Source organism: Pollicipes pollicipes, unplaced genomic scaffold (genome assembly GCF_011947565.3).
Source record: "Pollicipes pollicipes isolate AB1234 unplaced genomic scaffold, Ppol_2.1 Scaffold_4002;HRSCAF=4701_pilon_pilon_pilon, whole genome shotgun sequence".
NCBI classification, from domain to species: Eukaryota; Metazoa; Arthropoda; class Thecostraca; order Pollicipedomorpha; family Pollicipedidae; genus Pollicipes; species Pollicipes pollicipes.
The window spans coordinates 2,526,809-2,552,991 of record NW_023596420.1 but is presented as its reverse complement, the minus strand read 5'-3'; the positions used below and the strand labels follow the sequence as shown (position 1 = coordinate 2,552,991).

The 26,183-nt window shown below is 51.1% G+C and overlaps 1 protein-coding gene across 1 annotated transcript in view; it reads right to left on the bottom strand.

The window, feature by feature from the left end:
* The window catches only part of LOC119094085 (kinesin-like protein Klp98A), a 52,937-nt gene that overhangs the window by 13,515 nt on the left and 13,239 nt on the right, over positions 1-26,183 (bottom strand). Inside the window, exon 3 of the mRNA XM_037217162.1 lies at positions 17,697-17,803. Coding sequence (XP_037073057.1) covers positions 17,697-17,803 — 107 coding nt within the window. The remainder of the gene's footprint in view (positions 1-17,696; positions 17,804-26,183) is intronic.

Below are 26,183 nucleotides of genomic sequence, written 5' to 3'. Positions count from 1 at the left end.
TTGCCAGGCCAAAGATCAAATTTTCCAGAAAACCGCGCTTTTCAGTTTTACGTCACACATACGCCTTGATCAGTTCTGAGTCCAATGGCGTATGTTTTATGCGCTTTGGGCATAAATATGATATATGATTCCGCTAATATCGTACTGACGGCCCGCCGCCCGCGTCCCAAGGCATCGTCGGCTGCAGCCCGCTGCCCGCTGCCCGCCGCCCGCGTCCTACGGCATCGTCGGCTACAGCCCGCTGCCCGCTGCCCGCGCCGCCCGTGGATGGTCGGGCAGTGTTCCTAAAAAAACCGCTGCTGCTCGAAACCAGAAAGGCTAGGAATACATATTTGGTGTCAGGACGCGCGCAATGGATGCGCCACAGGCTACCGAACATTTGGGGCGCCATTGCACATGCCGAAGATGTATCCTTCAAACGAATAGTGGGGGAGGGAGGGCGCGTCGAACCTCCCTCTATCAGGCGTGGGCCAAGGAAACATGTCACATGATCCAGACATATCCATCGTGTCCCGATCACTCTGCCCATTTTCATCATGCCAAGCGACATGAGAACATTTTAGCCCCATACGTCCTACGTCCTACTCTGCATGCATTCACTGTAAAAACCGCGCCACACCTAAAGCACAATGCATATGCACGCATTCCATCACATGCGCTTAGGTTTCATCCACTTGTAATACATATCTTATTACAAAATTATACCTATACATTATAGATGTTCCCGGGATATGATGTGTCAAAATCCGACAGGTCGTGTTGCCGGCACGTCTCGACGACCCCCGGACGCTCTGATACATTGGTAGCGGTCCGTATTGGCCCCATCGATTGTCCTTGCCTCACAACGCCACTCAGGACCGAGAAGATGCGGCCGGACTGGCGCATACGAATGACGGAGCATCCACTGGCGACGACGAATGAGCCTAGCCAATGCGCCCGATGGGGCCGGCCGCCCAGCGATGACCAATGGCGAGCCGGGCCGAGATGGGTCTGTCCGACGCAGACGCGCCGAGAAGGTCAGGCCCAGAGCTCCGGCTGGCAGGGACAGGGTGGGGGGGGGGGGCGCCAGGGAGCCCCGGTCTTCCGTCGCGGCGGCGCCATGTTCATGTACCCTGCGGCTGGCTGTGGGTGGGTGGGGGGGGGGGGGAGCGCCAGGGAGGCCCGGTCTTCTGTCGCGGCGGCGCCATGTTCATGTACCCTGCGGCTGGCTGTGGGTGGGTGGGGGGGGGGGGGGGAGCGCCAGGGAGGCCCGGTGTTCTGTCGCGGCGGCGCCATGTTCATGTACCCTGCAGCCGGCTGTGGGTGGGGGCGACTGGTTCGTGTGCCTTCACCTGAGTTTAAGATAGTTGGCATTACGCTTCAAAGGACATGATTATCAAGATGACCTGGCCATGAAAACATGAAAACAAACTAGTTTGAAACTAGACAGGCACCGGGTAAAAACAACCTGAAACACATTTGCCCACAACGCACGCAATATAGTATGCCCCGGATACCAGAGTCTTTCAAACCAGAGTCTTTACCAGAGTCTTTCAATGCGACGGCTCACAGCGGAAGCAAAGCCGCACGTTCGCATCGTTTGTTCGCGCTCGTTTAGACAGCAGACCGCGGGCGTCCGATCCCGCAACGCTATCAATTCACTGCAGTCCGGTGTTGGAGCTGCTGTGGCGGCAGTAAAAATCAGATAGCACCGCGGAAATACAGGGCATAGTAATAAATACCCACCGCTCACACTACACTGACATTATCGCTGACACGACGAGCAGCAGCGTCAGATCACTAACTTGTGACCACACGACGAGCAGCAGCGTCAGCTCACTAACTTGTGACCACACGACGAGCAGCAGCGTTAGGTCACTAACTTGTGACCACACGACGAGCAGCAGCGTCAGGTCACTAACTTGTGACCACACGACGAGCAGCAGCGTCAGGTCACTAACTTGTGACCACACGACGAGCGCAGCGTTAGGTCACTAACTTGTGACCACACGACGAGCAGCAGCGTCAGGTCACTAACTTGTGACCACACGACGAGCAGCAGCGTCAGCGTCACTAAATGTGACCACACGACGAGCAGCAGCGTTAGGTCACTAACTTGTGACCACACGACGAGCAGCAGCGTTAGGTCACTAACTTGTGACCACACGAGGAGCGACATCCAGACCATGGACACATCGAGCCAATAACCATCCGCACGTCACGATCTGAGGCCCTTCTACTGCCGCACCCGTTAGCAGCTCTTTACGGCACGATCTACCGTCAGAAGCTTTGTTTGTACGGCACGACCTACCGTCAGCAGCTCTGTACGGCACGATCGGTAAGCAGCTGTAAGCAGCTCGGTAAGATCGGTAAGCAGATCTGTACGGCACGATCTACCGTCAGTAGTTGTACGGCACGACCTACCGTAAGCAGCTCTGTACGGCACGATCCACCGTAAGCAGCTTGTACGGTACGATCTACCGTAAGCAGCTCTGTACGGCACGATCTACCGTAAGCAGCCCTGTACGGCACGACCTACCGTCAGCAGCTTGTACGGCACGACCTACCGTCAGCAGCTCCGTACGGCACGATCACCGTAAGCAGCTCTGTACGGAACGATCTACCGTAAGCAGCTCTGTACGGCACGACCCACCGTAAGCAGCTCTGTACGGCACGATCTACCGTAAGCAGCTTTGTACGGCACGATCTACTGGCAAAAGTTACGCAAACTAACTTGTGATCACATCTAGCCATGCACGTGGCCTGACTTTAGCGGAAGGTGAAAAAAAATCCGTTGGCGAATAACCAAAAGACAACCAGCCGGCCCATCCCAACGTCCTTCCCGTTGTACCCGCTCGGTGTACCCGGCTACCGAGCGGGGACGACGCGCCCCGACCAGCGGCACGGCCACACAGGCGCCGACGTGGTCCTGCATCCCCGCTTCTCCGCATCTGGCGACATACTGCGTGGGTAGTCCACGGCCGGCAGCGGATCCAACATCGAACCCGAAGGAAGTGCTCAACATCACGCCAGTTAGCCGAAAACAAGACCCAAAGAGACAGACAATGTGCTTTTCAGCATCAGCAGAGGCTTTCTCGCTGCCCCCCCCCCCCCCCCCTCCCCCGTCTCTCCCGCCCCCCGGCAAAAAAGTTTTGTCTTAAAGGGAGTATTCCAACTTCGGAACACATTTCAAAAGCATGCTCTAGTGAAACATCACGCCTTGTTAAGTGTAATAAAAGCACTAGGTAGTCACACTCCAGCACAGTCAAGACAACAGGGATATTAACTTTTACTATTTTCAAGTCCAAATTAAGCTGCCAACGCTTCGCAATGGCACCACGCTTCCTCCCTGTAGTCGCGACTACCGTCGTCATGACAATCACCGTGCGCACCTCTACTGGTGCGAATACGTTTATGACTTGCGCAGCAGGCAAGGGCCTGTTACCGAGAACTCGGTTGGTTGAAGGCTGAATCAGTGCGCCACATACATCATGTTATGCTCCCATTCCCGGAGCCAAAGTGCGCCTTAAAAAGAGCCACCGTGGAAAACGCCTTAGTATTTGATGAGACGAGATGAGATATTATTGATGATGAGATATGATGAGATGAGAAACATAGATGAGATAGATGAGATGAGACAGATGAGAAATTATATGATACATGAGAAATTAAAGCCATAGTATAATGTTTCGTTGAATTCGCGGCATAATAGCTCAATGCTGTCACATATTTTTGTCTAAAAAGCTTGTTTCAAGCTTTCATATTATTCACCACACAAACATTTTGACACATCATTGTGTTGCAAACATAACAGAACACACACGTTGGAAACAGCAAGGCAAATGGAATGCATTACTTTCATAGCGATGAGCAGAGTCAAATGAGATTTCTCCTGCAGGGTCGGCTTCTTCAAATGGAAATTCTGAGCTATTTCACGGATTTTGAGAAAACTAGTAACTAGTATTCCTCAAATCACGCTTGTCTGATGCAATGATAAGTGAAAAGTACAAAACAGCGGGATACTCCCTTTAAACTTACAGACAATCAAGTCCCGTGAAAGGAGATATCACGCCGTGCTCGTAGCTAAAGAGCAGAGCAGAGCAGAGAAGAGCAGAGCGGAGCAGTGCAAAGCAGAGCAGAGCAGAGCAGAGCAGAGCAGAGCAGAGCAGAGCAGAGCAGAGCGGAGCAGAGCGGAGAAGAGCAGAGCAGAGCAGAGCAGAGCAGAGCAGAGCAGAGCAGAGCAGAGCAGAGCGGAGAAAGAGCAGAGCAGAGCGGAGAAGAGCAGAGCAGAGCAGAGCAGCAGAGCAGAGCAGAGCAGAGCAGAGCAGAGCAGAGCAGAGCAGAGCAGTGCAGAGCAGAGCGGAGCGGTGCAGAGCGGAGCGGAGCAGAGCAGAGCAGAGCAGAGCAGAGCGAGCAGTGCAAAGCAGAGTAGTGCAGAGCGGTGCAGAGCGGTGCAGAGCGGAGCAGAGCGGAGCGGAGCAGAGCGGAGTCCGCCCACCGGCAAGGCTGTTTACGAATGCGGCTGTTTACGAACCGCAGCAGTTCGTAGCTAACACCGCCGCCGGAAAAGTACAACAAACCAGGCGTTCTCCGGCAGCCTGTTGCGAAATCGTATCCCCGGTGCAGCCCAATCAAACGGTCGATGGGCGCAAAAACACCTGGTGCCGGACGGCCCCGCTCTATTGATTCGCTGATACACTCGACGCGCCGGCCGATTGATTGGTTCGCGCATTCGAGGCGCCCGTGCAGCGGCGCGGCAACCCAGGTAAGCGCGAGGGACACGGGGAGAGGGGGCGGCGACTCTGTACACTGGGACAGCAGCTCCTTGCCTATACGGCCTTTTCGGCACGCAAAAACGCCCGCGCGTGACAGGCAGACTGCTCCCGTGACGGTGGATGTCGGCAGTCGGCAGCCGCCTGCGTCACGCCGCCATCGTGTGCGGTGGGCCCGGGGGGAGGGGGAGGCGCATGACGTCACTGCCCAGGGCCGCAGTCTGCGCCATCTCCCGCTGGCCCCGTCGGCCGACAGCCGGCCTGGACGGCCGGTCTCGGCCCGCCCTGACAGCGCGCCGTCCACAATGAATGTTGGCCACAAGAGTGCGCCGCCTGCAGCTGCCGCCCGGTCACCGTCTGACCTTTGTGGACGTGATATATGGTGCCGCGCTGGTCCGTTTGACCAGCTGTACTGAAATGCCACCACGAAAAAGTGTGAGGTGAAAACAAAACTACACCGCAATGCGGGCATGTGCCTGGTTCCCAAGATTTGTTCCTAGGAACCAGTTGTTGGTTTCGGAGCCAGAGAAAACCCGGAACCAGTCTGGAATGACGCCGAGGGAGCCGGCGAGAGCCAGTATACCCAGCCTCAAATTAAGCCAAAAGATCCAGCCAGGACCAAGATCCCGCCTGATAATTAGCTGAAAGATCCAGTTGCAAGTTCGGGCCTAAAACCAAGCCAAGAGAAGCAGCAAAAACCATAACCCATCCCAGTATTATATCGAAAGAGCCTGCAAGAACGAAGTCCAGCCTGCCATTGTGTCGAAAGACCGAGCCTGGAACATGTAGAGATCCGCCAAGAACCAAGATACAGTTCAGATCAAGCTGAGATCCAACCCTGAAATACAGACACCCCTGAAATCATCGTTCCTTTGCTACAAAATTGGCCTGCCGACAAGGGCTCTTTTACCGGTGACTGTCATGGAAGTACCTTTACGACCTAACACGCTCTCAGCAGCTACACAGGTGACCACAAGCTTCCATGACAGTTTCTTAGCAGCAAGACCAGGGAGCGCGTACTATAACACATACAGAAATGCCGGTATTTCACCCATCTTTGCATTACTTATTTAATCTTCTCCGTCATGTAAGCGCTTTGTCCACTGTAACAGAAACTGGGTAGCGTTGAACCGAACTAACAGCCCTAACCTCACTGGATGACCCTGGCTAACTGACGTTTATCGGACGACCATTCTGGAAACAATTATAATAAATCTGCAACATAATGATAAAATTATAATAAATCCGAAACAATCTGCAAATAATAATAATAAAGACAGAAGCTCTAATTGGCGGAATTCATGAGAACAGACTCAAGCATGATGGCTTGCAAAGAAATCAGCTTACCGATGGAGGAAATCAGCTTACCGTTGGTTCACGTCTGCCTCCAGTCCGTCGCTTTGTTTTAGAAATATATTCCGAACAGCTTGCAAGGCTGGTTTTGCGTTTGGAGCACCCGTTCAGCACAGCTTGTTGCGCGTACAATAAACTCAATATCCAAGTCGTGCCGTTCAGCACAAGATTACGTAAGTTGTTTAGCGCATTAGTCTCATTCCTCGGAAAAACCAGGAGAATGACAGATAGTTAGGCTGGTATTACGGCAACATGCCCTTATCGAAGCAACAGCAAAAGCGACTCAAAAATTGCCTACCGATGATCCTACCTTGGATGTTGATGGGTAGCGTCATCGGCAGGCAACTCTGAATTCACTTCTGCCATTGTTTCGATAAAGGCATGTTGCCGAAATATCAACCTAACTATATCTCCATTCTCCCGGTTTTTGCGAGGAATAAGGCTAATACTATTGTCTTATCTACGTCCAGTACAAGGGATAATCTGAACTCTTCCCTGTCGCCAGACAGAACTGCCGAATGCCGAGGGCTTTGTGTGCGGCACAATTTTGTGCCACGGCCACTCCCAGGGCGTGGGTTGACCCTCTTTGGCCGGTTGCCAGCTGACCTTTCCATTTCAGTCGGACTAAACAATGCGCCCGTTCTGGGACTCGCAGCCAGTGCCGCTGGATTACGCGTCCACCATTTTTCCCCGGGACAACGGAGAGCTTATGAACAACGGATGGGGCACCAATGATTAGCTGACTGATCCTCACTAATCACACCACCCTGGTTCGCCAGTATCAGACTTCTGACATATATTTCATTCATCTGATTTGTTGCTCGCCTTGCTTTCTGACGCAGTCAGGTAGCTGTCTCTAAATTGCATACATGGATATGCGGACATGTTTGTTATCAACAAGGACACCATTTAATAGGAACTTGCGAGTTTCGCAAGCGGGGAGGACATGAGCAAAACGTATAACAGATAATAAAGAGCTGTTCACTTTTGGCTGATATCCTGCAGCAGTTCTTTTCCCTGGGTGTTCTCGTTCGGAAATCGGGATCTATTTGTATCGTTTCTGTTCGGCCAATGCCTTGTCAACATTGGCCCTTTTGTCAACATTGGCCTTATCTTGAAATGATCAATATCAGTTTTTTAAGATGTCACAGGTCTCGGTCCCTTCTAGCTACCCCAGTCGCCACAAACCTGCTATAAAGACAACACAACAGTTTTTTTTACAGAAAAAAACTCTTGTAGCTACGGCAGCATGTTAGGGAGACCGTGATGCTTGGGAAGATGGATTTCTAACAGTTTCTGTTACTTTGAAATATCATGGGATATTGCAAGACCGTAATGTGGTTAACTAGTGCACCATTCGTAAAAGACACCCCTTCTATCCTTGAATGATACCATCATTACATGGTTTCGGCAGCCAGGTACTCAATTGTAAGTGTTAGGCAATGACCTTCAGCTGGCAGCAAAGTTTTATGAGTTGTAATGATGGTATCAGAGCGTGCTGACTGGCATGCCTTTCATTGTGAGTGTGGTGACTCTTGACTGTTTTTTGGGAGCAGAAAATGCGGGTCATTCAGGTGATAACTTCAGCAGTCGACGCTCACTTCTGGGCTGTAGGTAGTGACTTAGTGTTCGTCGTGGTGGTATCAGGACATGCGGTTTGAATTCTTTGTGACGTTGACTTTTATGTAGTGTGGGAGTAAAAATACGTGGGTTATCTTTTGTGATAGTTTCAGCTGTCAGGTACTCACTTCAAAGCGGTGGATAATTATCTTCAACTGACAGCAACTTTGCTAATAATACTGGTGGTAACAGGCCATGCTGATTATTTAACCTACTTGTGATGTGTGACTTGTCATTACTGTGAAAACGAAGGTATCTGGGTAGTTCCGTGCGACTTGTACGGCTTTGTGCCTGACAGCCATGAGTCATGGTCTTATGTGTCTGAAAAATACGTGACAACCAGTATCCAAGGTTCACTGCTCTAGAAGACACCGATCAAAACCAGGAACCGGGCCCATCATCCGGAACCGGGCCCATCGTCCGCTGAAGAGCCGGTGGGAATCGCGATCCATGGTTATGTTTTGTCGAACTGGGATTTGCGGAACCTGGGAGCCTAGCTCATGTCTGCTTCAATGCCACCTGGATTGTTATAATTATTGTTCTATGGTCTTTTCGTCCAACATAAAATAGTGAGCAGGCTCCAAATCTGCTATAAAAACCAGGGCGTTGATATTGCCGGATTTTTTAAGAATAATAAACACGAAGAACGTTTTGACATAAGTTCCAATCATATGATATATTTCTTATCGCCAGGAGTTGTCTGTGCGCGCTGTAATGATTCTGCAAAGTTTGGTTAAGTAACAGGGTCCAACGGCATGCCCATACCATCTGGTGGTGCTCAGACTGAAATCGTTGTGAGCCCGCGCGTCGCGGCCGAGCACAGCACGACACTGACAATACCTGCGTGCTCTGGATTTGTTGGAAACAAAGTTATCAAACTTGTGTTGGGCTGAATTGCTTTGAGACCGTTAGACAAAAAACCGTCCGCTGGACTGAAAGCTCTTCATTGAGGCGACAGCGTAAAACAACAACGGCGTTTTGCGACAACCTATGCTTAGTAATGACTGTAATTCCATTGTCACCCCTGACACAATTTGGTGGCAGTTAGTTTGAATTAGCCTCGGGCACACCATGCACTTACAAACATGTGCAGCACAATGTACCTTGTTGTCGGTATTTAGTCTAAAATAGCTGCAGGTACACCATGCATTTACAAATATGTGCAGCGTAATATACCATGTTGTCTTAACTCTGGCCTGTGATAGGACAGGAGGGTTGGTACAGCCCGCGTGATGTTTTTTTTTAGGATACATCTGGGACATGTTGTGCAGTCATGCCCAAATTTTCAGTGGCCAATGCGGCATCCATTGCGCGTATTTTGACATCAAAAACGTATCCTAACTTTCCAGGTCTTGGAACAGCGGCGGTTTTTGAGGAACACTGTACGGTGATCTACGGCTTGAGCGGACGGAAGCGTGGGCGACAACCACAAAGCCGCGAACGCCCGCGGTGGGCCGGCATTGTTACATTAAGGGAGTCATATATAATAAATTAATGCTCAAAACACAGGAAAAGTGACCCATGATATTAGGAGATGGACAAGGCAAGACAAAAGACAAACCATGATGTGCATTGTGAAAGTTGCGTTTGTTGCTGCCATCGTGGCTTTACGGCGCAACCAGCTGAGGCTATGTGGCGTCGCCTGCCTCTCATCCTGGCAAGAAGGGCGGGAATCGCGGAGAATCCAGCCCTGCATCTCTAGTTTCCCAGACGCATACACATGGTCCACATTCCTAGATTTCATAGCTCTATAAAACAGCACCAGTAGCACGAGATGTCCTGCATTAGGATGTGTTCAGAATCATGCAAGTAAAGAGTGACTCCAAAGTTTCAACGCACCCTTATGCTCTACTTCTTACCTTATCAAGAAGACATCTTGATATAAAATGTATCATGCTACTGCAGATTATGCGCACCAATATCGCCTGCATTTTGAATACCATGGAACGCTTGGCAAATGCGTGTTTCAGAGTTATGGGCCCAGAGTTATGGGTTATGATTATGATTTATGATTATTAACCGTTATCAGAGTTATGGGTTATGGGTAGATGGGTGAATCCGAGATAGAGTTTAATTAACGGCAAAGCAAAAAAAACTACCAAATGCGTTAAAACCTTATCGCTGTTCCAATTGGGCAATATATGATAACCACTGCTCGCATGCAAAGTCTACTCCCCCTGACTAATTTAAATGTCAATATAGTCCCACTGGTATTCAAAGGCTATAATGTCTATGAGGGAGACTGGAGTAAAAGGCTACGCAGACGTGACATCATCATGTGACTAAAATTTGGTAGCCTGAAGTATCATTTTTGGTTGATACTTAAAAAAGGTTGATAGATACTAGAAGCATGATGAAAAAGGAAATTTCGCCAATGAACTGGGTAGCAATCCTATTCTACATCTTTCTTTAAATTTCATGCGAATAGATATTGCACATTTTGCTTTCCAAACCTTCTAACGACAAATTAATACCAGGATCGGCTTCCAAAACAGATCCTACTAAACCAAGTTTTCTAGCTACAGCACCTGCGCCGTATTCATCATGGTCAACGCGCTTGAATATTTATAGGTAATGCCGTTGGTAACATGAACGTTTATGTGTAAAAAGGAAATATTATGGCTGTTGCTGTGCCATGATCTTATTAGGCATTGGTACTTGCAGATCCATAATGTCGGATGAGTTAGGTGAAAATGTGTGCAGGGAATAATGTCACTATTACCCTAATGTATACCCGAGACTATTTCCGAGCTAAGATATGGGCCACGACTCTTTGGCTGGCAAAATTGCAAAACTTTTCGGATATCTTGCCATATTACAGGAAAATCTGCTATTTTGAAATATAATGGCGCGCGCTGCAGTTACGCCCCAGGGAGTTCCCCTTTCATTACCCCGACTAGGGCAGGCCAACCCTGCATCCACTCTGGCAACGCCCGTCGGCGTGGCGTGACCGTCCCCGTGACGTGACTTCTCAGTCGCGTCCCAGGGTGCTGCTGAGACCGTCTGGCGCGCCGCTTCTCATCCCCACGCTATGCCGTTAGTGTTGTATGTTGTACTACTTACAAAGACTGTTTCTGAAACCTTCCGATTACAGTTCTTTGGAATAATCACTGGTGAATGGGTTACCCTATCTCTCTGTCGGGGGCAGGCTAGAAGCGCATTTCAGCAATAATTGTGTAGCTCTGGCGCAAGACCAAGGCTATTTCTCACCCGAAAACGTCTCATGGAATGTGCTACGTGAAAACAATTCGATTTATGTAAATATTTATGGTCAAACCAGCCCTAAAAAAACAGTGCTTTCACGCCGCTGTAGCATTGGTGCCCTATGATTTAGTCCCATGATGATGTCACAACGTCGCCTACCCAGAATGCAGTAATGCGGGGCTTGCCGTCTATACGGCCTGCCCCACTTCTCTCTGACACACCAACTCACGTGAAGAAACAATGAATCTATCTCACACAACTAACTAAAAAGTGAAGTACTATGCATGAGCCTTACCAGACCTCTAATGGGTTAAAGCTTTTTCAAAGCAAAACGTATCTGACCCTCCAACATGAAATGTTGAAGATCGCTGGGACGGTGAACGGAATAGATTACCAGAACATAACGCACCACAAACGAGACATTTACCGTTCCGTTCTCACCAATTCATCGGTCTGGTATTGTGTCGCTCCTGACGTTACGTTCTCTCCGCAAACGTAACCTCTTTTTCGCTCAAAAAGACAAACCGGATTCATCTTTCTAAGGTGGTCCGATCTCACCGAGCGGAGCGGGTCGTCGTCGTGCCGCTGCGTCCCGGTGCGGGTCGCGAATCCCCTATTCCGAGCCCGCTTCGTTTATGTCCCGTTTATATCCCGTTTACGTCCCGTTTACGTTCCGCTCGTCCCAACTCCCCAAACCAGCAGGCCTTAACACGAGCTGAGCGTTCAAAATGGCTCCACTGCGTCAGCGGGCCCCAGAGCACTCTGCACGAACAACACACAAACACACGGCTGCGAGAGCCAACGGGACAGCCCTGGTGTCGCGACCAGCCGACTCGGGGCGGAACGGACGGCCGCCGACGAGCCGGTCGCCGACGCTGCGCCGGAGGGGGAGAGCGCCCTCCAGCACCAGACCAGCGGCACCGCTTCACCGGACCACGGTAGCGCATGGATCAACCGGTGCGGGCATTGGGCATTAGCAGCGGCGGAGGGGGGGGGGGACGAGGCACTGCTGGCGGCGGCTCGCCGCCGAGGTTCGACTCTCAGGCGCAGCCAGCGACACCTTCCTTGGCCGGCTCGCGTCCTCTGGGATCTTTCTCGGTCTGTCGCTACCATGGGCAGGCGACCGGCAGTGTGTAGGGCCGAGTCAGTCCCAGTTTGATCGGCTTTCCCGGCCACGGCCGCTTCAGTCGCCACCAGGTTGATTATGTCAAGACGGGCGGGGGGAAGGGGGAGGGGGGGGGGGGGGCTGCGCGGCTCGACGAATCGGTAACCATATGGCGCGGAAACATGACTCACACGCTGGGAATTGAGCTCCGGTCTTCAGATTGCAGGCTCTCCACTTCGATGGATGAGCCTCTCTGGGCGGGACTGAACACTGGGGTTGGACGCTGACTGTGGATCCAATCTCGCGCGCAATTCGGCGACCAATTCGGCTGAACGGCCCAGCGGTGGCCTGGTAATGCTGCTCCTTCCGAGGCGCTACTTCAGGTGAGGGTGTCTCGGTGACCCTGGCCAAACGACTTCTAACTCACAGACGTACCATGCGCGTTCCCACCCCACCAACTCAGTGCCAAACTTTACGGTCTGAGTCATTAGCCGAGGCGTTATTTCTCAATGGGACGCTTCGCGAAGCCACATGCCGTTCAGATCAGGCTGTACCTGGACCGGGTACGGTCTCATACTGGCCTGTACCGACCTGATGCTCCGGTCTGATCCTCGGGCTCGCATCCATCCAGATCAGGCTGTACGTGGACCGGGTACGGTCTCATACTGGCCTGTACCGACCTGATGCTCCGGTCTGATCCTCGGGCTCGCATCCATCCAGATCAGGCTGTACGTGGACCGGGTACGGTCTCATACTGGCCTGAACCGACCTGACGCTCCAGTTTGATCCTCGGGCTCGCATCCATCCAGATCAGGCTGTACGTGGACCGGGTACGGTCTCATACTGGCCTGTACCGACCTGACGCTCCAGTTGATCCTCGGGCTCGCATCCATCCAGATCAGGCTGTACGTGGACCGGGTACGGTCTCATACTGGCCTGAACCGACCTGACGCTCCAGTTTGATCCTCGGGCTCGCATCCATCCAGATCAGGCTGTACGTGGACCGGGTACGGTCTCATACTGGCCTGTACCGACCTGACGCTCCAGTTTTGATCCTCGGGCTCGCATCCATCCAGATCAGGCTGTACGTGGACCGGGTACGGTCTCATACTGGCCTGTACCGACCTGACGCTCCAGTTTGATCCTCGGGCTCGCATCCATCCAGATCAGGCTGTACGTGGACCGGGTACGGTCTCATACTGGCCCTGTACCGACCTGACGCTCCAGTTTGATCCTCGGGCTCGCATCCATCCAGATCAGGCTGTACGTGGACCGGGTACGGTCTCATACTGGCCTGTACCGACCTGACGCTCCAGTTTGATCCTCGGGCTCGCATCCATCCAGATCAGGCTGTACGTGGACCGGGTACGGTCTCATACTGGCCTGTACCGACCTGACGCTCCAGTTTGATCCTCGGGCTCGCATCCATCCAGATCAGGCTGTACGTGGACCGGGTACGGTCTCATACTGGCCTGAACCGACCTGACGCTCCAGTTTGATCCTCGGGCTCGCATCCATCCAGATCAGGCTGTACGTGGACCGGGTACGGTCTCATACTGGCCTGAACCGACCTGACGCTCCGGTCTGACCCTCGGGCTCGCAGCCGTCCAGATCAGGCTGTACCTGGACCGGGTACGGTCTCATACTGGCCTGAACCGACCTGACGCTCCAGTTTGATCCTCGGGCTCGCATCCATCCAGATCAGGCTGTACGTGGACCGGGTACGGTCTCATACTGGCCTGAACCGACCTGACGCTCCAGTTTGATCCTCGGGCTCGCAGCCGTCCAGATCAGGCTGTACGTGGACCGGGTACGGTCTCATACTGGCCTGAACCGACCTGACGCTCCGGTCTGATCCTCGGGCTCGCATCCATCCAGATCAGGCTGTACGTGGACCGGGTACGGTCTCATACTGGCCTGAACCGACCTGACGCTCCGGTCTGACCCTCGGGCTCGCAGCCGTCCAGATCAGGCTGTACGTGGACCGGGTACGGTCTCATACTGGCCTGAACCGACCTGACGCTCCGGTCTGATCCTCGGGCTCGCATCCATCCAGATCAGGCTGTACGTGGACCGGGTACGGTCTCATACTGGCCTGAACCGACCTGACGCTCCAGTTTGATCCTCGGGCTCGCAGCCGTCCAGATCAGGTGATGAAAAAGCATGTGATAATGCGTGAAATATGAGATGAAATGTGATGACATTGGCGTGTAAAACTAGCCACTAGCAGAGGCGTTATCTCTCAATGGCTCGTATCGGACATACCTACCACGTGGAACAGATTGGCGAGTCACGATTTACGTACGCAAGAGCGAGGGCCCTATGTGAGGACGCTCTGATGAAGATATGAGAGACGGCTGCCTACTGAAACTTGGCAAGACTTGGGTCTTTCGTAACTGAGGTGAAACTAAAACTATTGGCGAATCGAAACTGAACAGCTGAACTCCGCCTAGAACACCATGCGCCCGGGCTCCTGCTTCCTCGCTGGGACGCGCTTTAAAAATAGTTTCGCGCACAGCTAGGTCGGCAACAGGTGAAATCCGTCGTCGTTACATGCTTGCTCCCATGACCTGCATGTTTGATATTATCAACATCCCCTAACGCACTACAGGCGCACAGGGGCGGCAATTCTCTTCAACTTCAGGAGGGGAAAGACATAATTTTGAGTGAGCGTGCGGTTGCGTATATGGTTATCACAGTGTTGTTCAAAAAGGTCTATAAAATCACCCTAAATTGATGTACACTGTCGGCAAATCTTCTGAACCGAATCATGAAAAGGCGTCGTCGTGTGTCATTATGCGAATACGAATGTGATTCAGCCAGCGTTGTGAACAAGTGCCTCTCAAATAATTATAACCTGATGGCGGCAACGGTCCGAAAAGTTTTTGGCTGCTTGGTTCATTTTATCTTATATAAAAGGCACTGGCCGAGGACCGAAAGTTTGTTTACTGTTTCGCTTATTTCATTTAATGTTGAAAATTACAGCTATTCACATATCATGGATAGTTCGTTATGACCATCACTCAAACGAGGAAAGGCGCGTTCAAGTTTAGGATATTACAACCTTGCCATCGCTGGAATGTGACGAGCTAATTGTGTATATAATGTGTATCATATGTGTATATCATACCTACTCTAGCTCTATATTTTCACGTAAACAGCAGGCCCTGCTAGGGAATAAAAAATGAGGTAAATATACCTTAACAATTGTCAGTTACAAAACAACCATCACTACTGCGTGCGTACGACCAGTTCCTGGTTTGGGACATGAAAAGGCATCAAACGCGACGTAATTTGCTGAAATAAATGTACACAACTTGTTTTCCTTTACTAATATACACAGGGGTGTTGACTTGTGCAAATGATCGGGTGAGGTGTGACCCAATGTCAAACGAACTCACTTCCAATAAATGTGTGTTTCTCAACCAATTTGGTACACTTGATTGCAACAGACGGTACTTAACATTGTTTTGTGGCCACAGTATCATAACTGAATAGTCCTGACATCAGCAGCATATTAGTCATGGCATGCTGACGTGTGAAAGAACGCTCTTGAAGGATAGGACGACATCGGTCATGCGGAATAATTGAAAACTCCTTTTGGACCACCCTCAGGGTCCGGGCGAGTATCAACTACAGCCATACCTTACCAGGCCAACAACAAGAACTAGATCTAATCAGGCCACGCAGATGGCTTTCACGGCCCCCCGTATCGCCCATACGTTAATGCGGTGTCACCCACAGCGGCGCTGCATTACGTCTGTCCATTAGCCAGCTTCCTGAATGGTCACACAGCAAGCTGTGCACGGACAGCTCCAGCTCCAGCTCCAGCTCCGGCTCCGGCTCCGGCTCCGGCTCCGGCTCCGGCTCCGGCTCCGGCTCTGGCTCTGGCTCTGGCTCTGGCTCTAGCTCCGGCTCGGGCTCTGGCTCTGGCTTCGGGTCCAGCTCCGGTTTCAGCACTGCTTCGGGCTCAAGCTCAGGCTCAGGCTCAGGCTCCGGTTCCGGCTCCAGGTCCGGGTCCGGGTCCGGGTCCGGGTCCGGGTCCGGGTCCGGGTCCGGGTCCGGGTCCGGGTCCGGGTCCGGGTCCGGGTCCGGGTCCGGGCTCCGGGTCCGGCTCCGGCTCCGGCTCCGGCTCCGGCCCCGGCTCCAGCTCCGGCTCCGGTTTCAGCACTGGTTCAGGCTCAGGCTCAGGCTCAGGCTCAGGCTCAGGCTCAGGCTCAGGCTCAGGCTCAGGCTCAGGCTCCGCTTGCTCTCGCTCTCATTTTACCTTTGATTCAGACAACCCGTAGCGTAACGCGACAACCCGACAATCCGCAGTTGTGCAGACGCCAGCTTTGCAGACGAGCACTTCGCAAGCATAGAATGATAGCATAACCTTTAAGATGATATAAAACTCGAGAGTACAGCAGTTCCAGCTCCCCCCATATTCTTATCGATCTGCTTTAGCACACGCTCGGGAGGGCGACTGTATTCCCAAGGCTGGTTTTCCAGCAAAAAAAAAACAAAAAAATCGACTGGCGTCGCGTAGCAGCGTCAAACTTTGAACACCTATACTATAAGATAGCTTGGTCGACAATTAGCCAATTCAATTCAAAGTTATGTCTTACTTCGTTGACCTTGGGCCAGGCATGAACGTCTGACCGAGAGCAAGGCAAAACCACTTTTTCACAAATAATTTGCTTTGCATGGTAGTTTTATGTTTATTTCGAATTTCTTCATCACAGGGATGCCATTATCACAGGGACACTTATTTGGACTTCTTGAACATCAGAGATCACTGACCAAAAATGACCCAGATCAACCTTTTGTTTTCCTTTTCCTTTCTTTTTTTTTGGGGGGGGGACATACCACTCAGCGTGATCCTTCATGTTCATCTCGATTCAAAAATCAAGACACTCTGGTAGGTTTTTGGTTAACGTGACCATCTGAAAGTGAAAAAGGTCGCTGACATGAAATAAACATCCGTGACCTTTTGGTCAGAGCAGGTCATTTTGGTTAGCGCATGAGGTCTGGTGGCACTTTGGACACCGCCCAGAGTATGACCTTATTTGAGCCGACGGTCACGACCTCGGACTCTCAAAACGTTGCAAGTGAATTCAAATACGGCCCTACCTACCCTGTGGAGTGAGTGTATGTAGCTCTATTAATTTTAGCGATGCGGGGAGGGTCAAATTGTCCCTATCCCCGCCCATCCCCACTCACCTGAGCGCGTCTCATTTGACCGGCCGCCCATGCGCGTGGTAAGTGGCTATCACAGCCAGGCGCCCGTTTCCAGATATGGCCTGCGCGACTGGCGGTGTCGAAACCAGTTAGAGCGTGCGCCCCCCCCCCCCCCCCTCCCCCACGAACGCTCTTGCCCAGAACGAACGCTCCCCGGGGGTGAAGTGCGCAGGATGGCCACGCTGCCTCTGACCGATGAGTCGCTGGCGGCGATGATGCACACCCCCCAGTCACGGTGAGTTTGTGCGAATGGTGCTTAACGGTGGACTGTGCTCAACTAACCGGAAAGATGCTCACAGCTGGGTCACAGCGAGATCATGGGAGAAGTGCTCACAAGTGAGTCACGGTGAGCAGCTGAGGCCAGCGCTCACCGGTGAGTCACGTGAGCCGCCGCGAGCGATATCAACGCCGATCCTAAGTGCAACACTACGAGTGGCACTCACCAGCAAGTCGCGGTGAGCTGGCGGCGCGGTCGTCGGCCAGCAGCATGTCGGGCGCCAGCTGTTCGGTGAGAGCCGGCACGCTAGCGTACACCGAGCTGAGAGCGCTCCTGAAACACCAACACGGAACGTCAACAGACGGTCTGACGCAGACGGTCTGACACAGATGGTCCGACACAGACGGTCGGACACAGACGGTCTGACACAGACGGTCTGACACAGACGGTCTGATACAGACGCTCTGACACAGACGGTCCGACACAGACGGTCTGAAACAGACCGTCTGGCGACGGCTCTTCTCTGGACCGTCGGGGGAGACGGATCGGCTTCACCTAACCCTGCAGGCTCCTGGAGCACTAGCCCAGGCGGCATTTTGCCAGCCTGGCCTGGCCTGGCCTGGCCTGGCCTACAGTCTGAAGCACGAACCCGAGCAGTCACCGAAGCACAGGGCCTACATTCACAAGCATGTTTTGTTATGTACGCATAAAGTGCCGTAAAAATTGGTTATTTGTTCGGCACCGTTCTTCGTGAAAAAATACAATGTTTTAGTTCAAGCATTTCAGCAGGAGCGCGACAAACTTCTTCCGAAACACTGACCAGCGTAAAATGGCGCTCGACACAGCAAAAGCCCAACACTGCCAATGCAGCCTTGGCTTCCAAATAATCGGCTTTAGTTTTCGGGCGCGGCTGCCAGCGGAGGCGGAGCTGCACGTCACAGCTGACTGGGCAAGTTTCTGACAGCCGTGCGCCAGCATCGCTCCCGAGCTTAGAGAGCTGACAGCGACAGCGACACCGAGCTGCCAGTTGTCATCGGTCCTCATCTATGCACAGACCTCCGTGAAAGCCTTTGAACGTCACGATGCAATCGTTCCTCGACTTACGTACTGTCGGTGTCACCCTTAATCGGCGCTCTTTGCGAGCCATTGGTGTCATGTCCACTGTGACCCATCCCGTGCGTGGGGGTGAGGCGTTCATACCGTCCGCAGGTCAAAATGCCGACAGTTCATAACGTTCACAGTTCATGACATCCACAGTTCACAACGTCCGCAGTTCATGTCTACAAAAGTTTCACGTGTCGGCAATGGTACGGTGCCTCGCTCTTACGTTTGAGAGGGCGGCAGCTGGGACAGTGATGCCATTTCCAGCCGTGTGGGGTGCGGTCGAACACAAATATTGTAACTCTCTCACAATCAGCCGAGTCGGCCGATCAGCCCATTGGTCGCGCCGTTCTGCTCATCGTCTTGCGCGTGGGACCAGTCAGGTGTTGCACGAGACTGTACTGTCTGCGTCTTGCGCGTGGGACCAGGCAGGTGTTGCAAGAGACTGTACTGTCTGGTTGGTCGCTGGGAAGGTTCTCAAATGTGGGTGTCGTTCCGTAGCGGACTGCGGACAGATCGCGGTTCGGTGCGTGGAGGTGGTTGGAGGGGAGAGGGCAAAACCATTGCGGAGTCAAGCAAGGGGCGTGAAGGGACAGGGAGCACAAATTACTACCTCCCACAGTCAGTTATCATTAGTTCCCGACCACTTGGCATTAAGTCTGATAAATAACGCGAATGCACGCCCACTGAGTCGCAAAATGCACTTGGATATTGTCGAGGGCTTATCTTACGGCCCGTTCCAACCATTTAATACGGCTTGATCAGTGCCAGGCCATCCGTATTTTGGTGGAAAATACAACACGTGCAACGCGAGGCTATTGCGTGGGGCCGAAAACTAGTTTATCGGCCACCATTTCGTTTCAAAAAAGGTACATGCCGACATACGCTCGGACAAACTGCGGCTGTTCCCTGCCTAAAGACGTGCGTCTACGCTAGCTTATGCATCTGCTGTCGTTGCCAGGCTGTAGACCTGCGGTTGGTGTGTCTGAGGACCTGCACCCCGGCGCAGATCTGTAGACAGAGTAAGTGTGACAGATGATAGCAAGAGGCCTTCATTTATACGTGAAGACCTACGATTGGGGTCTATAGAACTTGTCCATTTTTTGGTGCGTTGGCCTTAGAAGCCCAATCGGCAGTTTGTATTGCAAGTTAGCTCAACCTGCCTTGGATATCATATGCATTCTGTCCAGTTGCGCCTGGGCTGTGGGAATACCTGGTTTGGTAACGTGGAGGCTGCGCCGATTTCTGAGAGACAAATCGGCGCAAATAATCATAGTAGTGTGGCACGTTAAAAGGGCTATTACTTGATCTCTCTACGTGACCTCACGTGACCTCGCTTAGTATGGCAGAACCTGGCCGGGACTTCAGTGTGCAAACGAACTCGGACCAAGAATGAAAAGCCAGATTTGTTGCATACAGAATCCCTGCGCAGCCGTAAACCTCCGTCGTTTTCTTTTCGTGACCTCATCTGCCGTTGAAAAAAGCATTTCACGATGCGCGAAACCTCAAAATAGGCTCTGAAAGCTCGATGAACCGAATTGGGGCCACTCTTTCTGTTTAACAAACTTCGACCTCAACCACTGCTCTTCCCAACCCTCGCCGTATCAGGCAGGCGTGGGTTCATCAGTCATTTTTAACGTCCAGCCAGAGCAAACGTAAAACGTGACTGATCAAGGTGGACACTGCGGGGGCTACCATGAACGGCGCCAGTCGACATTTGATTTCCTTGAAGTGAATAACTACGCTGCAGAGTCGTTAGGAACTGATTTAGGTGCTCAGTGTGGTCATGGGATCGTAGCTGTGGAGCCACGTATTGGGAAAAAATCACAGTGGGATGGCCGTTACCATGCGGTGGACTGACCTGCGCTTCACATGCGTGAATGCATCAGCATTGAACACGCCCGCGACATTGATCGGGCATCTCAGTTTATACGTGTCGGATTTATAGGTCCCAGCAAGTTCGTGTTACGTTGTTGAAAGGGTATTTTTATCACAAATTCATCTACTGTAAAGAACCGAACTAGCCAAATGTCATACACAGAAAAGGCAGCCGCTGCATCATAACACGTGAATAATTTAGCGTAGAATTATAGAATTGGCCAAACGCTTCAATAGCATTGACAAGGAATTTCGCGGGGATATTCACATTTTAGCTGCTGTATATGAAAGACATAATGGTTTGCATACATACATCGAGCTGCTTATAAAAATAGAGCAAAAGAGGTGGCTTTAGTTACGGATAAACAACTACTGATACAAGCTGCTGAAAAACTGTGGCAAGACGTCCACAGTGTTGAATACGACTGTGACATTCTATCAGGCATCTCAGTGCAAACGCTTTGGACTTACGCCCCCCGCAGTCTGGAGTTGCGATGTTGTCAGGCTATTATTAGTCTACTGTGCCGAACGGAAACCCAGCAAATGTAACAAACATATGTACGGTAGCCGCTGCATTTTAACACGCAACTTCGTAATAACAGAAGTGAGCGAACATTTAAAATTCGTTGACGGGTAATTCCAAGGGCATAGTCATATAACATCTGTTGTATATGAAAATCCAGGTCTTGAATTACTTATCAAAGTACAGGAAAATGGCTCCGTTTCATCACGGCAAAACTGCTACCCAAACGCTTCAAGACCACGCCAAAATAAAACTCAATCTTTCGCGACATCGTCGGGGTCTCGTAGGCTGCACGGTGGCGCAAGCCGACATGGTTGGTGTCGGTCATAAGTGGGCACTCAACACATGTCACAGCCATCAAATTAACAAATGTTCAAAAAGTGCATGTGCTTTTATGATCACGTGAGGCACAAACACTGCACTTCAGACAAAACGGGCTGGAATACGTTGTTTTGTTGACGCGCCAGATTCCCAACATTGTGAATTTACGCGCGTGCTCGCAAAAGGCGTGACTCCGCGGGCAAATATGTGATGTCATACTATGCATATACATATGTATACATACATATGCATACATATGCATACATATGCATATCATATATATATATATATATATATATATATATATATATATATATATATATTGTTGGTTAAGGACTAATGCAGAGCTATGTTCGGACTATAATCAAGTACGGAATGCGCTTGAATTCAAAGCGTGTTAAGAATATGATGCACATGTATCAGTCTGGCAATTTTTAAACATCCGATAAAAACTGAATATGCGATGTCGGCGGTGCCTAGAATCACCTTGGGCAGATGGGCATAAATATTCGTAGAAACATATGTGGCTGCTGTTGTATGCAGCTTGGGCGCCAGGTTAGTCCTCTTGATATCAGTCTTGAACTTATGTGTGTGAATCAAGTCGGCCAGGCCCGTACACGCGAGCAGGCGAAACACAGTGAGTGACGGAAGTGTCAATGCTCGCTAGCACATGGACTTGCGGCAACAGACTGAGGTTCTTCTGACGTCACGGGAAGAACCAAGACCGATGCGCAGGGCTCGGGCGCGACCAATTAGTAAGTTAGTTATTGAGTTTTAAGGGTGCGTCAACCGCATTGGCTATTTGCGTCCTAGGAGTGGCCGGCAGGCTAGCATATCGGGTTCCAACAGCAATTAAGAGGCCTCCGAGCAAATGCGATGACAAATCAAAGGCTCCATGGAAAGGTTCCCTCAGCGATCGGAAAGCGCCGGCATGTGGACATATCGCAAACTGGTCAACAGCGTAGGGCCCCGGGCAGCAAAATGAGCCCTAAGAACTTCCCCAATCACTATTCTCCGGATGTTTTCTGTTTAAGGGGCTGTTATTTTCACATGCAGCTCTTCCTAGTGGCTTGCAAGCAGAAGGATATCCAATTTTTGATTTTAGGTGTGTAAAGAATTCGTGGTCGTTCAATCCTGGGAGTGTGTGGGCCCTTTCGGAGCCGAGAAAGGGAGGGTCATAAGCCCCTGCCCTCTTCTGGATCCGTCACAGTACGCGGTCAACATAGAAGTCGTGTTGAGCCTATCCCAGCCCACCCCTACTAGAATGGTCTGTTTTTTGTAAGGTATCTGCCACCGAAGGCATTTCATGATAGGTAGGGAAGGTACGAGCGAACGAGGTGCGTCGTGTCCGCCGGACATAGGCACTTCGTAAGAGCCACCCAACATAGTCATACATTTTAACCCCATTTCTGCTGAGTAAGTTGTTCAGTGCATTTGCGATGAACGTTATTCACATAGATAAGACAGTAGTAATAGCTTTACTCCTCGAAAAACATGAGGAGATATAGATGGGTTGATATTTCGGCAACATGTCTTTGTCGAAACAATACCAAAAGCAACTTCAAAATTGTAATTCATTTCTGTGATTGTTTCGATACACGCATCTTGCTGAAAGATTAGGCCATCTATATCTCCATTCTTCTGCTTTTTCTTCGAGGAATCAGGCTATTACTACTGTCTTATCTAATTCTGTAAAGGGTTACGTAAAACGAACCCTATCCCCACTGGTGGCGTAGGCAAGGGCAGGACGCTGAGCACGTGCGTCGTTAGTCTTGATGTGCCCTTAAGCCCCTCCCGATCGACGATTCAGGACACGAGAATCTAGTCTGAGCTCGTATTAAGGATCTCGTCCCTGCGTGCCGGGCCCTCAAATGCCAGTCAGGGGGCCGTTTGAGCAGATTGTTCCCTCCCCCTCTCCCCTTCCTCAGTCGATGAGGGTGTATATGTCGGTCAGGTACTACCAGTACCGAACGGCCTGCTCCATATCGGTCTGGGTCTGGGGGTATATTTTATTTCAAGGACAGGGCAGGGACTCGCGATTTACATTTGCTGGGACCTCTGAGCTAATGAGGGGCCCCAGCGTGGGCCAGGAGCCCCGGGCGCCTAGCAGGTGGTCCTGTGTTAACAAAGGGACCAAGCCAGCCTGGGATAGTATTCGAATGGGCCTGAAGAGGGCCTAAAGAGGGGTTTCAAGGAAGGCCCGAAGGGCCCTTTGGAACACGATCAAACATTTGATTGGTAGGCTGAAGGGCCCGAAGGGCTGGATGTAGGTCACATAAAGGTTTTCGGCCCGTGGGACCGTAACCTCAAATGTCAGTCAGATGGCTTCTTGCGCAGATTGAGAACCTCTCTCCCTCCCCCCCCCCCCCCCGAGAAAATACGGGCCTCTATTTTGGGCAGAGACCACCAAGATAGGAGCCCACAGTGCCTAACAGGAGACCATCAGTCGGCAAGGGGCCCCGAAACATTCGGGGAAACATTTTCTGAACAGGGACAAGAAATAGACCCTGAATGCCACAGGGTCTCTGGCGTTTGTCGGGCCATCAGTCAGTGAAAGGAGATATGAGAGCTTATGATAACGGTATACAACACATAATGGAAGTTCAGAGGAGTGGCTGTCAGTCAGGGACCCAGCACGGAACGGGTGGCTCTTCGCCCCAGTTCAGCTAAGGGCCAATTAAGCCGAGCTGGGGTATCTGCCAATTATTGGGCCGGCGGTAAGTGATCGTGTTGCGTCGACTGATCCTGCGTCGATCTGGAGCCAACTGGCCGGCCAGAGAACCCCTCGCATCAGAGAGGCGCCAATGTATCACGCATCTATCCAAGGGCCTCCGCATCCACCAGGAGACCCTGGTGGATGCGGCTCTCCTGGTAAAATAAATCCTGGTAAAATAAACAACGCCGGTGGTTTATTATACGCAGTGATTTAATGACGAATTCGTTCGGATAATTAGTTTTAAAATACAAACTGAATGACATTTTCCGGTTGTTTCTCTCGCTTCTGTTTCAATCACAGAAGTTAAAAATACAATAAAATGGATAAAATCACGTACCTCGAAATCGAATCGGTAAAACTGGCAATTCCTTGCTTTTGGAGAGACAGGGCTCACTATCAGTGACCTTTAACCGTGTGCCTCATCCCTTACCAACGCTCTGGCTGCGCTCCTGCTCCCCACTTCGACCTCTGAAGACATTCTTGCACATCTACGCAGATAACTGCGTTTACAGCGCAAAACTACGACGTCGCTGCCGCTAATGGAAATATATATCCCGTTTCTTGCCCCATAACAAAAGTGCTGATTATCTCAGACAAGTGCCGGATAGATATCAGAGTCGGCCCCTTTCCAGTCGGGTTTCGGGAGAACGCGGAGTATGCGCTCCGTAACAATGGTGGTGGACTGTACACCAAATCGGAGGAAATTATGTAGCGGTACTTAGAGACACGCCTTTCTCATCACGGCAAAAATTAGTACCCTGCCCGACGCAGGCAGAACTATTTTGTGAATATTATGAACCGAACGGGACGTTCATACTGTCCACAGATCAAACTGTCCATAGTTCAATAACTTCAACAGTTAACAATGTCCACAGTGCACAATGTCCGTAGCTCACAATGTCCATTGTTCATAAAGTCCACATTTCACAACGTCCACAGTTCACGATATCCACAAAATAGTTCTGCCGGTGTCCACCAGGGTGAGACGCTTCACCCTCAAGGAAGAGACCCGTCGCTAAGCGTCGTGACACCATTTCATTCGATTTGGTACACAGTCGAGAACCATTGCTGTAAAGTGAATCATCCGCGCCCTCCCGAAGCCCGAATCTGAAAAACCTGACTGCAAAGGGACCAGCTGTGAATAAGAGGCCTGAAACCAATCGACTGAAATTATGCCGACTCTGCGTAAGACAGATGAGAACCAGCCCCGCAGGAATAACGTCGACCTTGCATGCAACGGACAGTCGTGTCCGCAGCTGTACTGGGGCGGACACGTGACCGGCATTACAGAACGGAACTGACATGCACAAAAAGGCATGTTGGTGTTGAGTCGGGCCGAACATACCTCGCCATGTAACCGCTCAGTCATCACAGTGAGGTCCGAGTCATGACAGCTGTGTTATTCGCACGGTGCGACGTACGAAAGCATCGCTGTGGGAATAGAGAGGCTCGGCCTGGCTGATGTAACATGCACTTAGAACGGTACTGGGCCGCTAAACATGCAAGAAAATTGCACGGCAACCATTTTCATCGTGAATGACAGGGCCGGCAACAAAGCATTCACATGGTCCTCTTCTCCCTATGACTATACTCGACTGGTCGTTCTTGTGCTTCATACGTCATGCTCTATACCGAGTCTTATTTAAGCACGTATTGTAGAGGTGCATTGCCACCAATGGCTGCAGAAATATTAGAAATGACAACAATGGGTACCATCTGTCCCTCCCGGCTCCTGAGGATAGAGTAATCTTAGCACTACGAGAAACAATTCTATGAACAGGTGAAAAGCTTCGGCCGGAGTCCGTATTTACCCACAGCTAGATAGATTTCTGACGTTTGTATAAGATCACCAGCACTTTTGCTATCGAGCAGGGAACGATGTGTAGGTGCCCATTAGTAGCAGAGGTATAATTTTGCGCTGGAAACGCGAAGATGAGCAGACACGTCGTCGTAGGTCAACGTGGGGAGCAGGGTTGGATCCAGAGCCTTGCTAAGGGAAGGGGGCACATGGTTGACAAAGATGGCTAATGGAGAAAGCTTCCCGCTCCCAAAAATCGCTCTTATGGCCCGTTTCATTTGATGGGACACGATTTTTTCGTTTTGCTTTTACTTTCGACTTCCCAGCAAATTCGAGCCCAGATTTTTAATGAAAGGCATTAGCCTTCCCTTGCACG